At 49.2% G+C, this 17279-nt stretch overlaps 1 protein-coding gene across 1 annotated transcript in view; it reads left to right on the top strand.

Moving 5' to 3' along the window:
* The first annotated feature begins 12718 nt into the window (after positions 1 to 12718).
* The window catches only part of SLC17A7 (solute carrier family 17 member 7), a 58047-nt gene continuing 53486 nt past the window's right edge, over positions 12719 to 17279 (top strand). Inside the window, exon 1 of the mRNA XM_028703289.2 lies at positions 12719 to 13579. Coding sequence (XP_028559122.1) covers positions 13518 to 13579 — 62 coding nt within the window. The 5' untranslated portion in view covers positions 12719 to 13517. The remainder of the gene's footprint in view (positions 13580 to 17279) is intronic.

The raw sequence follows: 17279 nt of genomic DNA, 5'->3' as shown, positions 1-17279 counted from the left end.
AACTTCCATGATCCACGGCAATTGGTGATGCTGCCTGGGGCTGATGGCAGCTGGAATCCAGTGTTGGGAGCAAGCAACGAATCACATCGAGTGAAGTCGACTATTATAAAAACAGGCTCTGCACTGGAGTGCCAGGCCTAGTGAGCACAGCAACTCTTCTTTGGTAACTCTTGCCCGCTATGAAGCAGTTGTGGAGTCTGATTGCCCCCGCCTCTCCAGGGCTTTCCCCAAGAAATCTGAGACTTTGCCTGCATGTCTGTCTCTGCTCCTCCCACTTCATGCCTCTCTGGCTTTTGGGAGACATGGGGGCGGGGGAAGCAGAAGCGGGTGGGTTGCAGTGGGTGGGGGACATCTGTGACTCCTCTTGGCCTCCCTCGTCCCCTGCTTCCGCTTCTGCCTCTGATTCTGGTTTCCTCTCTCCCACAGACTTTCCCAGCTCACTGTTACCCCTTTAGCTTCCACCACCTCCTCTTCCCCTTCTTCTCTCTTTGGCTGCTCATCGTCATCCCTCCACCAATCCCCAGGCTGAGTCTTCTTTCCACCATTCCTTCCACCATTACAACCAGTCCATGACATCCAACAACGCCTAGTGGGCCACCCTTGCTTTAGTGGGCACTGTGGCCAAGCCTGCTTTGCAGAGCGTCTTTGTGTCCCTGTGAACTGCATGGGAATTTCCACACTGAGTTGCATTGCTGGGCCTGTATGGCAGACGTGTGCTCTGCAGAAAATACCAGTAGATACAGCTTTTAATGTACCGTGTAGACAGGGCTTTTGATTCATGTTAGGTGCCAACTTATATTCCCCAAGGGCTCTTTTGTCTTCCTTTAATGTTGGATTTAGGGACGCGGGTGGCGCTGTGGGTTAAACCACAGAGCTAGGACTTGCCGATCAGAAGGTCGGCGGTTTGAATCCCCGCAATAGAGTGAGCTCCCATTGTTCAGCCCCTGCTCCTGCCAACCTAGCAGTTCGAAAGCACGTCAAAGTGTGTAGATAAATAGGTACCGCTCCGGGGGGAAGGTAAACGGCGTTTCCGTGCACTGCTCTGGTTTGCCAGAAGCGGCTTAGTCATGCTGGCCACATGACCTGGAAGCTGTACACCGGCTCCCTCGGCCAATAAAGCAACATGAGTGCTGCAACCCCAGAGTCGGTCATGACTGGACCTAATGGTCAGCGGTCCCTTTACGTTTAATTTTGGATTTGTTTATTTGTTAGTTTAATAAATTTCTATCCCAACTCCAAGGAGCTTGAGGTAATGTATTTTTCGCTCTATAAGACGCACCAGACCACAAGACGCACCTAGTTTTTGGAGGAGGAAAACAAGAAAAAAAATATTCTGAATCTCAGAAGCCAGAACAGCAAGAGAGATCGCTGTGCAGTGAAAGCAGCAATCCCTCTTGCTGTTCTGGCTTCTGGGATAGCTGCGCAGCCTGCATTCGCTCCATAAGATGCACACACATTTCCCCTTACTTTTTAGGAGGGAAAAAGTGAGTCTTATAGAGCAAAAAATACGGTACATAGTTTTCCTCTCCATTCTATCCTAACCCCGTCGCGGGGATTCGAACCACTGACCTTCTGATCAGCAAGCCCAAGAGGCTCAGTGGTTTAGACCACAGCGCCACCTGCATCCCAATCCTTACAACAACCTTGAGAGGTAGGTTAGGCCAAGTGAGTGACCCGAGATCACCACCATAAAGCCATCCATCACAGGAAGAATTCTTGCCCTGTCAGAATTAACCTGGCAAGGGCACCAGTGTGTGTGTGTGTTGTGTGTGTGTCTGTGTGTCTTCCCTTCACTGTTTTATTCTCTTCCCCACCCTGCTGCCGCACAGCAGCCTTTGCCAAATAGGGAAAAGGGGGGAGAGGGAAAAGGGTGATGATCTAGCACCGGAGAAATATCCGAGAACCTGCCCCCCTCCATACTGTCCTCTGCTGACACTGCTTCCACTGTGAATATATTTGCATCTTATTAGCACTAACACACACACACACACACACACACACACACACACAGAACAGCTCTCACTGTGGGGGATTTTCTCTTCCCCCGCTGCGATATCTGTTAATTGCCGCTTGGCAGAGAGCGTGTGGTGGGATCTTTGCAAAGAGCAAAAACGGGCTTGGGTCAAGGGGCTGCTGCTTTCTACTTAAGGGAAATAGGATTGATCTGCTCAGGCCGCTTGCCTCTTTCTCCCCCTCTCCCGAGAAGCGATTTCGTGGGAAAGAGCAAAGGAAGAGCGGGACCATCTGTTGCATTTGTGCTCTAAGTTGGGGGAGACAGCGGGGGGGGGGGGCAGGCTCCGCACTGCCCCCCCCCGTCCTCCTCCCCATTATGTGCTTTAATGGAGACAGGAGACTAACGCCACATTCACACCTTGCCCAGCATGAGTTGCTGGAAGAAGAACAAAATCACTCTTGCCCCCTCGAGGGCTTGCAGCTCCTCCTCCTGATACACCACTCATCTGTTTGTCCACCCCATTTCCCCTGCTCCTCTCTCTCCCCTGCCCCCAACCTACGTGTAATTAAGCCACGGAGGTGCTGGTCCCTCTCCCCTGCCTTACAGGGTTGGCAGCTGCAGGTTCCTGGGCCCAATCCAGCCCCCTGGGGCGTATTCTTTGCCCTCCTCCCTCCCTCCCTCTCTTTGGCCAACTATGGCCCTATTAACGCCATACGTTTAAAGCACTATGATGCCACTTTAAACAGCCATGGCTTCCCTCAAAGGATTCTGGGAGCTGTAGTTTGTTGTGAGTTCTGAGAATTGTTAGGAGACCACCCCTCCCCATTCCCCTCCCATAGTCCCCCTCCCCTGTGAAGAGGGGTTGATAGTTAAAGCACTGTGGCAATTGTAGGTCTGGGAGGTGACTAGGGGCCTCTTAGCAACTCTCAGCACCCACAACAAACTACAATTCCCAGGATTCTTAGCTACGATATTGCTTTAAATTTATAAATTTATGATCATATGGGGACTTCCGGCAAGGAAAAATGGCGGGCGCCACGGCAGCGAGCAGCTCCTGAAGCCAGCCAGAGCCAACTGCGCTACCAGGCTGGCTCTGGGCTGCTGAGGCTGCCACTGCCACATTTCCCAGGGACAGATTTGCAAATCTGGGGACATTCCGGGGACATAATTTGTCCGGGGACAGATTTGCAAATCCGGGAAATGTCCCTGGGAACCGGGGACATCTGGTAACCCTAACATAAAGTAGATTAGGCTGAAGAGTGAGTGACTGGCCCAAGATCACCCAGTGAGCATCATAGCTGAGTGGGGATTTGAACCCCAGCTTCCTAGGGCTTTAGTCTGACACTCTAACCACTATACGACACTGCCTCTTCTCATAAGGGCTTTTTCCAAGCATGTTAAAGAGGAAAGAACCACACTGGAGATTGTGTGCTTTATCCCTCTGGCTGCTTATCAGTTGCAAAGGCATTGCCTCCCTATCTTCTCCTAAGCTGGAGGAAGCAAATATATATTGTGCGAATATTCACTTCTAAAAACTCTTTGACTTCCTGGTTTCACTTGGCTACTACTTATATCCCCGCCTTGAATTAGTCACATGGGTGATCCCACCCAATCAGGTAAGATGTAGCAGCAGGGACACAAACCTCACTGACCTTCCAGATATCACTGGGACGCAACTCCCATCATCATCCTTGACCCACTGGCCATGCTGGCTGGAGCGGAGGCGAGTCGGAGTCAAGCGACATCCAGCTGAAGTGAAGAGGCTGGTGTCATATGTTGGATGGGGTGACATAATTGACCACTGTCCAGTATAATGTGGATCCACATGATTAACCAACTTTGAGCAAATGAAGGCAATTGAGAGAGAGAGTGTGAGGGCAAGTGAAGGTATTTTAAACAATCAAGCACTTTCACAAATTCTCCAAGGCCTTTTGCAGGAGCAGAGGGGTGGGGGGAGGGCAGGGTGGGGGTGGGACTAAAACCCTGAGATATCCCTTTCAGCGTCTAGCAGGTTGTTACACTGCCAGGAAAGTATCTGGGGGAATTAGTCCTTGTGGAAGGAATTCTAGCATTGCAAAAAACAGGCTGCTTAAATATTCTCCGCTCATCGACACCCCTGCCTTCCCCTCACCCCCGTCCCCAAAAGACAGCAGGGTACTGTCAATTTGTTCAAGTACTTCTCTGCTTGTACTTCATGCAGCCAGTGGTTCATCTCTGGCATTTCCTCTCCCATAGAGTTCACGCTGCTTGCACCACCTTCCACCATCCTCCATCCTCCTGTCCTGCTTGGAGAGCAGCAGGGAAGCTGCGTTAAGGACCGTGCCGGGCTCAGGGCACAGATTGGTGGAGCCTTCTGTCTCCCAGAGGCCCTGGGGATCTCCCAAATGTTGCTGTATGGTTGAAACAGCCATCTTCTTGTACCCTGGACACTTACTTTAATTTCAAAGAGACAGAGGTTTGAGGCTGCAGTCCTATATACCCACTTCCCTGGGACCAAGCCCTGTTGAAGCTGGTGGGGTTTACCCCAAAGTCAACATGCATAGGATTGTGTGGTTATAGTGCAGGGCTTGTAGGATCTTTGGCCCTCCAGATGTGGGTGAACTACAACTCCCATCAGCCTCAGTGAGCATGGCCAAGGGCCAGGGATGGTGGGAATTATCTCACAGCAGCAGAGGTGGATTTAGGGCAGGGCAACCTGTTCCATCACACTGGGTGCCAAGCCCAGGGGGCGCCACAGGGTGGCTCAACTCTGACCTCGCGAATTAAGCAGAATGGAAGGTGGGATGCTGGGAGGGGGATTTTGGCCCCTGAAATTTGAAAGACCAAAGTCCGCCCCTGACAGCAGTTTATGGAGGACAAAAGACTAACTTAGGCATCATTTCTTCTTCTTCTTCTGGAAAATCCAGGAGTCCCTAGATTCCCACCCAGACATCTTCAAGGGGAGGGACCATAAGAACTTAGTGGTAGTTTAGCTTCACATGCAAGGGACGTGGGTGGCGCTGTGGGTTAAACCACAGAGCCTAGGACTGAGCTCCCCTTGCTCGGTCCCTGCTCCTGCCAACCTAGCAGTTCGAAAGCACGTCAAAGTGCAAGTAGATAAATAGGTACCGCTCCGGCGGGAAGGTAAATGGCGTTTCCGTGTGCTGCTCTGGTTCGCCAGAAGCGGTTTAGTCTTGCTGGCCACATGACCCAGAAGCTGTACGCCAGCTCCCTTGGCCAATAGAGTGAGACGAGCGCCGCAATCCCAGAGTCGGTCACGACTGGACCTAATGGTCAGGGGTCCCTTTACCTTTACCTAGCTTCACATGCAGGAAATCCAAGGTCCGGTCCCATGTCTTTCCAGTAAAAAGGGTCAAGGATCAGGTGATGGGAAAGACAACGGCCGATCTAGAAGAGTGTGTCTGATTCTGTCACATCACATGTGGAGCTTCTGCAAGGCCGCAACTATGATGCCCAACAGAAGGTGAGAGGCGGGGACACAAGCCGAATTTTGGCATTGCAAAGGGTGCCACTGAAATTTGAGATGCCAAGGTCCACCACTGAGAAAGGCCTTGGCTTGAGACTCTGGATGAACTAGAAAACACTGGGCAAGTTGGATAAACTGCCTTTGAGTTTTAACTGTTTTTAATTATCTCATGTGTAAATTGTCTTAGGCACTAGTTTTGAAGATTAATGAATCAATTGTAATAATAGTAATAATAATAATAACAATAGTATCCCGATGTGGTGTAAGATAGCTTCCTTTGCACCCAGAAAGCAGGAATGGGGAACCTCAGGCCTGGAAGGCTGGATGTGGCTCTCCAGACCTTTCTATATGGCCCTTAGAACATTCCATTCCCCAGGCCACACCTTGTTATGGCCCAGCTGGACATCCCAATTCTGTTTTCCTAGTTGGAATGTGTCCTTGAACTCATGGTAATGCCTCTTGGGTTGCCTGGAGAAGCGTGTTTCAAAACTAGTCTACCGTACAAAGATAAAAATTTACATTCCTTGCTCCGCCCATGTTTGGCTCCACCCACCCGTGTCATGTGACCTCAAAAGTTGCCCAGAAGGGAATGTGACCCTCTGGCCGAAAAAAAGCTTCCCACTCCTGCTATCAGGCTCTTTGGTCTTGAATGTGGTTATGGACCTTCACTGCAGAGACTGAAAGGAACAACCTGGCCAGACCACAAAGCTGGCTGGGTTTGCGTTGCGGTTTTATTCTCTCCCAGCACACAGCAAGCCTTGTGGCATTGCAAATGGGGAGAGGTGATGGGGGAGCAGCAGCCAGCCAGAGTGGATGGGAAGAGCCATAGCTCAGTGGTAGAGCATCTGCTTTGCATCCAGAAGGTCGCAGGTTCAAACCCCAGCATCTCCAGGTAAGTCTGAGAGACACCCTGGGAATTCACTGCTGGCCAGACAGTACTGAGCTAGGTGGACCAGACGCCTGAGTCAGTATAAAGCAGTTCCCTGTGTTGCCATGACTTGCTGTAAGGAAGTCTTCAACTCATCTCCCCTTTGCCCTCAGCGCTACTGGCTCCTTCCCGTACATCAGCCCTTTCTTCATCCCGACACACAGCGCCATCTGGGTCCCGCTGGGTCCCCCCTCCCTCCTTCCCTTCCAGAGTCACATCCAGAGCAGCCAACTCCCCGGCCGTCTGTGACTCAGCTGACAGCTGGCCTATCCCCAGAGCCTAGCGGAGGCAGAGAGATGAGCCAGCCTCAGACAAGCCTGACATCTTCTTGCCTCTGCCTGTTTGCGGGGCCCAGTGCCGGATTTACATATAAGCTAAACAAGCTACAGCTTAGGGCCCCACTCTCTTGGGGGCCCCCAAAAAAATTAAAGGAAAAAAACCACAATGGATGTACATTTGCAAAATATAAGATAAAAAAACAAATAAAATAAAACCTACATACAGCAAGAGTGTTTTGTGTTGTGTAGGCCCCTATGATGTAAGTAATGGGCCCCGCCTGCTCCCCAAAATATCACTGGTTTGCTCATTTCTATATATAGGGTGCCTACATTCTGCATGGCCTGGTTGCATGACAACATGTGCAAATGGTTTTAGATACCTATTAGGTCCATACATTGCCATATAGCATATATTCAACACAAAAAAACAGCGACAATTTGTTGTTGACAGCTGGACATATAAAGGGCCCCATTACCTTAAGTGGCTTAGGGCCTCATCAAACCTAAATCCGGCCCTGGCGGGGCCCTCCAAGTCCGAAACAGAAGCCCCCGTCTCTCATGAGGGAGGGATGAAGGATGATTGGCTGGGCTTCCTTGAAGCCCTGGTTTGCAAAAGTGTAATCTGCAATCCTTAGTGTAAGGGAGACCCCAGTGCCACAGTAGGACTTGCGCAGACACGATTTAAAGTAGATTTAAAGCACATGGCTCCCCCCCAAAAGAATCCTGGGAACTGTAGTTTTTAAGGATGCTAGGAATTGTAGTTCTTTGGGGGGGATGTGCTTTAAATGTATGGCATGTACACATGCAGAGGATTAGAGCGCTAGCCTCAGGACTACACCTGTCAACTGATTAAAGAGTTATTTTTAAATCGTCGGTGTGTCCAGCTGTTTCTGACAGTGTATACCTTTGTATATTCTGCCATGTTTCCAACGATTTCATCAAAAGGGCATTCTCTCTCTCTCTCTCTCTCTCTCTCTCTCTCTCTCTGTGTGTGTGTGTGTGTGTGTGTAGAGGGGTTTTGGCACCTGATGGAGATACCTGAGAACTTGCATATTCAGCAAAGGAAAGCTCCCCACTCATTGGCTGAGTCCTCGCTAGGGATGGACAAAGCTGTCCGTTTCGATCCTCTCTGCTTCTCATTATTCCCAATCTCAAATTCAGTTCTCCACATTTCTGCAATTTGCAGATTTTAGTTAAACTAATACTCATGAAAATTCACCAGTATTTTAGTGCGAATTTCACCTAATAAACACTTTTTTTTTTGTATACAGTTTTGGATAACATGCACATATTTGCAAGCAACTTCCCCTGATGTGGTGCATTTTAATGTTTCTTTCATTCGCATACGCATCTATATGCACACTTTGCAAGAGCATATGGATTTCTGTACACATCACTTGGCTGGAGAACTATGGCAGTGTGAATTCTGAAGGATGGTTGTATTGCTCCTTCTGAGGACGTGGGTACAAGCCTCTGGCAGCCCAGACACTTCCAGGGGAAGGAAGTCCCGCTTCTGAGAGCCAGTGTGGTGTAGTGGTTAAGAGCAATAGACACGTAATCTGGGGAACCGGGTTCGCGTCTCCGCTCCTCCACATGCAGCTGCTGGGTGACCTTGGGCCAGTCACACTTCTCTGAAGTCTCTCAGCCCCACTCACCTCACAGAGTGTTTGTTGTGGGGGAGGAAGGGAAAGGAGAATGTTAGCCGCTTTGAGACTCCTTAAAGGGAGTGAAAGGCGGGATATCAAATCCAAACTCTTCTTCTTCTTCTTCTTCTAGCCACAGGAGTGGAGCTGGCTAGGGCTAGAGCCAAGTTTTTCCCTTCCTTCCAGGAGGGCCTGGCTTTACAGTACAGTGCAAACATAACTTTTATATGCACTAGGAAACCAATAAAATTGTGTGACTCGCTTTATTGCAATATTCACTCAGGTGGTCTGGAACCAAACCCACAATATCTCTGAGCTATGCCTGTACTGTTTTATATATTTTTTTGTAAAATGCTTTGAAGCATTTGTTGTACAACCAAATGGTGTATAAATTTTATGAAAGACTAAACTTTTATGAATGGACTAAACTGTCAATATAGCTTTATGCAGAGTCAAACCATTGGTCCATCTAGCTCAGTTCTGTTTACACTGACTGGCAGAGGCTCTCCAGGGTTTCAAAAGGGGAATGTTCCCAGCCTTACCTGGAGACGCTAAGGATTGAACCCGGGACCTTCTGCATGCAAAGCAGACGCTCTACTCCTGTGCTAGGATCCTTCTCTTAAGCTGCTCCTGCTCCTTCTTCCTCTTGTCACTGCAGCCCTACTAAAACCTTGGAAGCAACAGAAGAGGAGCCAGGGTCCCTGGGCAGTAGGTCAGTAGCTGTGGGCCACCTGGTGGGGTGAGGAGCCTCAGCAGGTGCCCAAGGATGCCAAGGCTGGATGCCATCCCTGCAGGTGTATCTGGTTAGCAGCAGTTGGTCTGGCAACCAGGTTTTCAGAGAGAGAAATTCCTGAGCCGACAAACCGGAGGGAAACAAGAACCTTTGCAGGTTGAATTCTTGACATTTTGCTGCGTCAAGTCCTCCTTTCCTCCGCCTGCTGCTTCCTGTGCTTGGCCTAAGTCCACCCTCCACCGCCTCCTGCCATCAGAATTATGAACAAACCTCATTAGGGAGTCCTTGAGAGCACACACTTTTTAGCTGCTTTGTGCATGGCAAGGTGGGATGGGCAGGACATTCAGGGTGGTGTGTGTGTGTGTTTGAGGACTCTTGCTTCCCAGCAACCCCCACCCCTGCTCCTTAATCCCCCCTCCCGGCTCATGAAGAACCCAGAAAAGACCTCTCCCCCTCTAGCGTCTTTCTCCTACCTGGACTGACATGTCACAATGCCCGGATTTTCAGCGCCTTTGCTCTAAAACTCTAGTTCCTGCTTGCTTTGCTGGTGTAATGGGACAATTGCAAAGGGGAGGTGTTTTGGTTTTAGAAAACCTGCGGAACCCAGGGATGCAGGCAAAGGAAAATCCCCCTTGTAAGGTTGGCTTTCATGATGCGTTTAAGGGAGAAGGTCTAGAAATAAGCACTAAAATGTGTGGATTCTCCTAGGATATTTATCCACATAATCAATTTCTAATTCAATACCCAATTAACCAGGGAGCAGACTTTCTGAACTCCTATCTTGTGCTGCTATTACATTTACTATGCTATAGGCTCTATATAAACTCCAAAACCTGAATTCTATAGTGCGGCTGGGGGGTGGGGTGGGGTTTTGTGTCCATAGGTGCACTATTACACTAATGTAATAATATGCAGGATGTATAATTTGTGTAATAGTGTGTGTGTAATTCAAAAAGGCAATTCTTAGGTTTTTTCATAATGGTATATGAAGTTCTTTTTTATAATTTCCTTGAAAATACGCACATGCATATTTAAAAAGTCATTTTTCACTGAACTCTTTTATTTTATTAAGAAGAATGCCCCCCAAAATCATCATTGAACTAGTCAACTTAGTTCTAACCCCCTGCCATGAAGCTGGCTGAGAGGGCCTTATACCACTTGTTATCTCTCAGCCTACAAAGGGACGCGGGTGGCGCTGTGGGTAAAACCTCAGCGCCTAGGACTTGCCGATCGCATGGTCGGCGGTTCGAATCCCCACGGCGGGGTGCGCTCCCGTCGTTCGGTCCCAGCGCCTGCCAACCTAGCAGTTCAAAAGCACCTCCAGGTGCAAGTGGATAAATAGGGACCGCTTACCAGCGGGAAGGTAAATGGCGTTCTGTGTGCTGCGCTGGCTCGCCAGATGCAGCTTGTCACGCTGGCCACGTGTCTGTGGACAGCGCCGGCTCCCGGCCTATAGAGTGAGATGAGCGCACAACCCTAGAGTCTGGCAAGACTGGCCCGTACGGGCATGGGTACCTTTACCTTTTACCTTTATCTCTCAGCCTATGTGGGGTGACATAGCTGTAGCTCTCCAGGGGTTGGAGTACAACTCCCATCAGCCCTAGCCAGCATGGCCAGTCATCAGGGGTGATGGGGATTCGAAGGACCACAGGTTTGCCATAGGTTCTCTTGGTGGGCTACTTTGGGAATTAAACTCCAATGCATCCCATGCTGAGCTCCTTGGTGGAAGAGAAGGCTAAACATGTGATCCATCTCATTCAACCAATCAATAAAATATGCATCTGCCTAACCCAAAAAGCAAGCAAACAAAAAAGCCCTCATCAGCTTCTGCTGATGTCAGTGAGGACAAAAGGAAGCCACACAAGCACACTTCTCTCTATGGCACAAAAGGAAAGTATTACTCAAGTGAAACACACCAGTCCCATATTGCACTGCCCAGAATGTGGAGGACAGGACTCCTGAACCTTTAATACAGGATTTTGCTGCAGAGACAATGTTCAGCAGATGCCTTTTGTCATGCAAGCTGCACCTGCTAATATCCTCTCAATTAAAGTCCAGGAGCCCTTTTCTGTTTTGCAGTTGGCCACTGTGTTTTCTACACAGTGGCCACACAGTGTATTGTGAACACACAAACCAGGGAGTGTTGGGCTGTTCTCTCTCTCTCAAGCAATCCCATAAGTGCATGCCAACTGGAAGCCCATGTCACAAGGGGTTGGCCATGCCATTTTCCCTGGAAAGATCCTGTGAATGGGTTGTTTCGTGCCCTTACTACTCATGAAATCATCATGTGCTCACAACAGGAGAACATTGAGAATATCCCTGCTGAATCAGGATAAAGACCCATCTAGTCCAGCATCCTGCTCTCACCGTAGCCAGCCTGATACCTGTAAGAAACCCACAAGCAGGACACCTGAGCCCAAGAGTCCTCTCCCATCCAGCCATTTCTAGCAAACGTAGGGCTACCATACGTCTTACTTTTCCCGGACATTTCTGGAATTTCAAAGGTGGAATTGATGTCCAGAAATTTCTAAAAAGGTGCTTTGTCCTGGATCTTAGAGAAGTCAACCGAAAATATCATGGTTTCTTGGTTTTTGTTTTTTAAATAAGCTCAGCAACTTTGTGTTTTGTCTTAGCTCAACAACTTTCGGGGTGTCCTGTTTTTTACTTTTTGAAATATGGCAACCCTGAGCAGTCGATACTCAGAAGCATCAGAGCTACCAGCCATTGATACCCTTAATCTCCACGAATTTGTCTGATCCTCCTTCAAAGCCCCCCAACTTGGTGGCCGTCACTGCCTCTTTGCGGGAGCCAATTCCATCGTGTCCAGAGTCCAACACAATTCTTTAGAAACCCCGAGTACCATCTTAAAATGTTGGGAAAGGCCCCGCGAGGAGATAGAGGAACAGTCGCCTTGTAGAAAAGCAGAAAAGCTATGGATCAGCAGCACCTCCCCGCCCCCCTTGTTACGCAACACACCCGAGTAATCGGGTGCCGCTGGGCTGTATCGTGGGAACGAGCGGAATCCATTCCCAGGTCTGCAGGTGTTCTACTGAGCAGTTTCTCAGGAGACCTCTCTATCTCCCCCCCCCCGCCCCCAACTGATCTCCCAGCCCCGGGCGCGTCTGAGGTCTCGGGAGGAGAAGCAGCCTCCCTTTGCCTCCGCCAGCAAAGAGGCACCTCCGCGCCGCTGTCTCTTTGACCTGCTGGGTCTGCAGTTGCTCCGCTCCCTAAGCCCTTCCCAGCTTCCTCCTGCCTCTGCTTAGTTAAGTACTTTTGAAAGATTAATGACGGAGCTGTTTGCCTGCCTTCCTCTTGGGACGCGCCCGGGACTTGCAGGGAACTCGCTCGCGCACACGCTCTCCCGTTGCTCGCTCTGCTTTCTTCGGAGAGAGACGCAAAGCCCTCGTTCGTATTTATTGTGTCATTATTATTTTTTTCCTGCAGACGTCCGTCCGTCCTCATTAGACTGTATTTCTCTTCCCAGCCCTAAAAATAAGAACGGGTCGATACATTTGTCCTCCTCCACTCTCTTTTCCTAGTTTCCGTTCTTTCTTTTATTCTTTTTCTTTCGTGCATTCTTTCTCTCCCTTTCCTCCTCTCGACCTCTGCTTTCCTCCCAATAAAGCTCTCTGTCCGCGCACTCTTTATCTGTCCGCCTATCCATCCCCCACACCTCTCTAATCTCTTATCTAGATCCACCCCCCCCCCCACACACACTCGCTCGCTCACACTCACACACGCGTAGATTGAGTCCCTTAATCCCGCGCCGGAGTCCTGCGCTCTCCGCGCGCGTCGCTGTCCGCGGTGCTGAAATCCCCTCTCCGGGCGCCGCCCAGTTCTTTGGGACGCTCAAAGTTCTCCGCCGGCCCGGAGCAGCGCCGCGCCTCCCCTCGCAGACCCTCTCGGGGCCGGGAGCGAGAGGCGGACCCGAGCCAGGCTGGTGGAAATCTTGCCTGAGGAGAGGGAGGAGTTGTCTAGGTGTGCGTGTGAAAGAGAGAGAGAGATCGGATGCCTCTGCAGCGTCCCACGCAGGGCACGGGCATTAGTGCATGTGGGCAAACGCTGCCCCAATGACGCTTCAAGCCCCTGTCGGTGGCGGAACGGACACGGGGCCAGGCAGGCAGAGCCGGTGATGGTTGCATCCCCACGCACCGTTCATCAAGTTGAGATCGTGGTGCCATAAGAGAGAGGGGGGGGGTAAAAGAAAAGGATTTGCGCTGCAGGAAGAGGGAAGAAGAGGAAGAGGGGGAAAGAAGAAAGAGACAGAGAGAGAGCGAGGGAAGGAGAAGAGAGAACAGAGAACGAGAGAAGGAAAGAAGAAAGGGGAAACGGACAAATAAAGAGATCCTATTATCGACCGCACCAGCAGTGACCTCGCGCCCTCCCCAAAGAAGCCTCCGCGATGTTTTGGTGGAGTCTTTAATTTATTTTTAACCTCCGTGTCGCCAAAGGTGATACTGGGACATAGCCCGGGGGGACCCTGCCTCTTTCTTTTAGCAGAAGAAGCCAGAAGCCATGGAGATTCGGACAGAAGAATTAAGGAAGTTCGCTGGGAGGACCTTAGGGCAGTTAAACAGGTAAGGTTTGGAGTGTGTGTGTGTGTGTGTCTGTGAACAAGATTTTCAACGTTGGAAGGAAGTTTAATGCAATGTTGGGAAGACTAGGTGGAGGAGCGCTGGTTCAAAGCTCCAGTTTAGCTTTACCCACAAACAATATTCTGTGTATTTCTACTTCTTGAGCTTATTAATAAATGTCCTTGGGTGTGTGTGTGTGTGTGTGTGTGTGTGTGTGCCAATGGTTCAGATCTGAAGTAGGAATGCTCACTCCTTCTACACTCATAGCCCCATATGCAGACCCAGATGCTGTGGACTCACATCCCTGTGTGCAAGTAGGCTCACAAGTGTGCCCTTGCATTCGCACTAACACAGCCTATTGCAACAACCCCTTGTGCTCCCTCTCTGTCACCACGGCTCCCTCGTCCCAGCAATATGATCTAGTGCAAATTCTCTTGTTCGCGGTCAGGACAGGAAGTGCGGCATAATGGCTAGAGTGCTGCGATTAGCCTGTGGAGAGGCTTAGGCTCCAAACCCACACTCAGCCAGGAGGCTCGCTGGGTAACCTCAGGCCAATGGCCACCTCTCAGGTCAAACCTACTTTGCAGGACTGTTGTGAGGATAACATGGGGGGGGGTGAAGAGAATATGCCACATACAGTCTTGAGGGTCACACCCTATTGTCACAGGCCCACTTTCCAGCTGCAGACACAGCAAATGTTTAAAGTGCAGTTCTTTCCCCCTCTCCCACAAATCCTGGGAACTGTAGCATGTTAAGGGTCCTAGGAATTGTAGCTCCACAAGGAGTAAACTTCGGGATTCTTTGGGTGGGGCAAGTGTGTTTTAGTGTGCTTTGAATGTATGCTGTGTGCGCAGCCTTATTATCTTTTCTGACACTTCCACAAGCTCTCTCCCTCAACATACCTCTTCCTTTTCCTCGCAACTTTTGTCCTGCACGTACATCATCTCCACCACAGCCCTGTTCACCCCTCCCTCTCCACCAATCCACCTTCCATCCAGTTTATTTTTAAAACTCTCTTCCCTTGCTTTTAGCCAGATGGAGTCCCTCTCTCTCTCTCTCTCTCTCTCTCTCTCTCTCTCTCTCTCTCTCTCTCTCTGCTGCAAACCTGGGCATTTGGGTGTCTTTTGCATCATCCTGTTCTGCTTGTTTGCTTGAACCACATGTGCAAAACAAATTTTTGTTGCTATTGCTTTGGCCTTACCAATTGCATAAAAAAAAAACCACCCTCTCTCCTCCCTCCCTGGCACTTTTGGCTTTACCATGTCACCACTTAACACTTAACTCTTACTAACCATTGCATGTTGGGTCATCAGGAAGGCAGGGAGTGGTGGGGGGGGGGGGTTGGAGAAAGAGGTGAATGCAATAAAAACAAGAGGAGGGAAACAAATTTCTATTTTTAACCTTCATCCATTCATCTGCCCACCCCCCCTCCCGTGCGGTAATCTCCCCCGCCAACCCCACAACGCACACAACTCCCCAATGTATCTAGGTTTATTTATTTATTTTGCCGGGCTGAATGCTCCGTGTTCTTTTTCCCCTTGATTAAATTTGATCTCTCCTCCACCAGCACAGGGGAAATAATAGAGAGGAGAGGAGAGCAGCCCCTGAATGGGCTTAAAAACAGTCAGATAGGAGGTGGGCGGGAGAGAGCAGTGGCGATTATGAATGTATCAAACCCATATTATCTCCTTAAGCCTACCGGGGGTTGAGTTCGGAGAGGTTGCCAGTTTCTCCAGGGTGGGGAAATGGAGCTGGTGGAAAGGAGAGCAAGCGAGGAATCCTTCAGGAGTTGAGCAAGATGAGCTGTGGATCCTTAAGGCTCGGGGCAACCAGACCCACCATGGCTCAACACAACCCTAATTTAGGGATCAGTAGGGTCTAGATACTTGGAACAGGGCCAACTGAAGAAGCAAACTTTTCAATAAGGAAGGGGCAATGGGGCTTGCCATTTCACCAACCCTCCTCCTCCTCCTCCTCCTCCTCCTCCTCCCAGGTTTCTGTCAAACCAAAACTCTCCAGGGCTCAGAGAGGTCACGCAAGGTCCTGATTGATGCAGCTAGAGGATGGTTGCTTTCTTTAAAAAAAAAAAAAAAGTTAAGCCAAGCAGGGAAAATAATAATAAATTAAAATTCGCAGCCCACCTTGGAGACGGAAGCAAAGGTTGGCGGCCATAGCAAAATTGCTTTACATAACTGGCATGAGTTCCAGTTCGAAATATGCACCGTCATAGCAGAACTTCATAAAATATTCACCAGAGTTATAAGTGGCTACGCGGAGATCTCTCTTGCCTCTCTCTCCCTATATATAAATATATTTACTCACATATATTCTGTGGCTCTTGACGTGTTTGGCTGAGATGGATAACTGTGCAGATGCAATGGAACGTCCTTCCCCCAAATGTGGATGCCTGGGGACATCAGAAGCATTTATAAAGCATGTTTCTAATAGGGAAATTCTATAACTAGGGCTGCCATATTTTTTAGGAAAACCCCAAAGTTGTTCAATTGACTTGCCTAGATCCAAAGGTTTCTAGACCTTATGGCAGCAGAGTTGAATTTGGAATCAGCCTTAATTATGCAAAATTAAGGGTTTATTTTTCACAATCCATTTGGATGGCAGAATCTGGCTTTTCATCCTGCAGAATTCGGATTGCATTTGGATGTTTTTAAGGGCTGGTTCGGTCCCTGCACATCAGGGATATGAAACTCTTTTCCACTTCAGGGCCACATTCCCTTCTGGGCAACCTTCCAAGGGCCAGGTGGTGGGCGGGGCCAGAGACAGATGCGGGTGGAGCAACGCATGCAAATATTGCCTTTGCACAGTAGGCCAGTTTCTACACGCACTCACATGACCCTCACTTGCCCTCCGTCTCGACAAGCAAGAGGCATGATCAGAGTTCAGGGGCACATTCCAACTAGGCAAAAACTCTTGGGGTGTGATGCTTGGCCAGCGAGACAGTGAGGACTCGAGAGAATCCAGATAGAGGGCCACATTTGGCCCCCGGCTATAAGGTTCTCCACCTACATTGTATATAATCCCTTTATAAAATGTCTGTTAGAAAGGCAGTGTGTAGGATGGGGGTCATAAGGTCTCACTGCAATGGTACTTCCAAGCTGAGGGTCTTTAGACCTGCCCATTCCTTGTTCTCCTACTGACAGCTAAAACCACTTTCCATGCCTCATCAAGTACTGCCATCTTCCGCCATGCCAATTTCCCCTCACTTTTTCGCAGGGCAAAGAGTGGGAATTCTGCATTTAAATCCCTGGTGTAGAAGTGCCCTTAGTCAGAAACAGCTACCCACAGAATTAGGCTGGATGTTTTGTGGTCCTCTAAGCAGACTGATTTACATAGAATTGAGCCCGGTGCAGAATTAAGCCAAACATTATCATAACTTTCAACTCAAATTTGGACTGATGGAAGAGGAGGAGGGCAATTAGCCCTCCGTCAATTTAAGGGTGGGGTTAGGTGGGTTTTTATTTCGTTTGTTGAAGAAAATTATATACTACTTGATTGTAAAAAAGAAACAACCCTCTAGATGATTTACAGCAATAGAAAATAAAACATTGAAAGCTGTTGTTAAAACAAGTATTAAAATATTTCAAAAGGTGATGAAAATCAACAGTAGCTTAAAAAAGAAGAAGAAAACAGTTCAGCATTCTACAGACTTGCCCAAACAAATTTGTTTTTAAGCAGCTGCTGAAAA

The sequence above is a fragment of the Podarcis muralis genome, chromosome 13 (genome assembly GCF_964188315.1).
Source record: "Podarcis muralis chromosome 13, rPodMur119.hap1.1, whole genome shotgun sequence".
Taxonomy (NCBI): domain Eukaryota; kingdom Metazoa; phylum Chordata; class Lepidosauria; order Squamata; family Lacertidae; genus Podarcis; species Podarcis muralis.
Note: the sequence above shows the minus strand (reverse complement) of the source record. Positions and strands in the feature narration are given on the sequence as shown.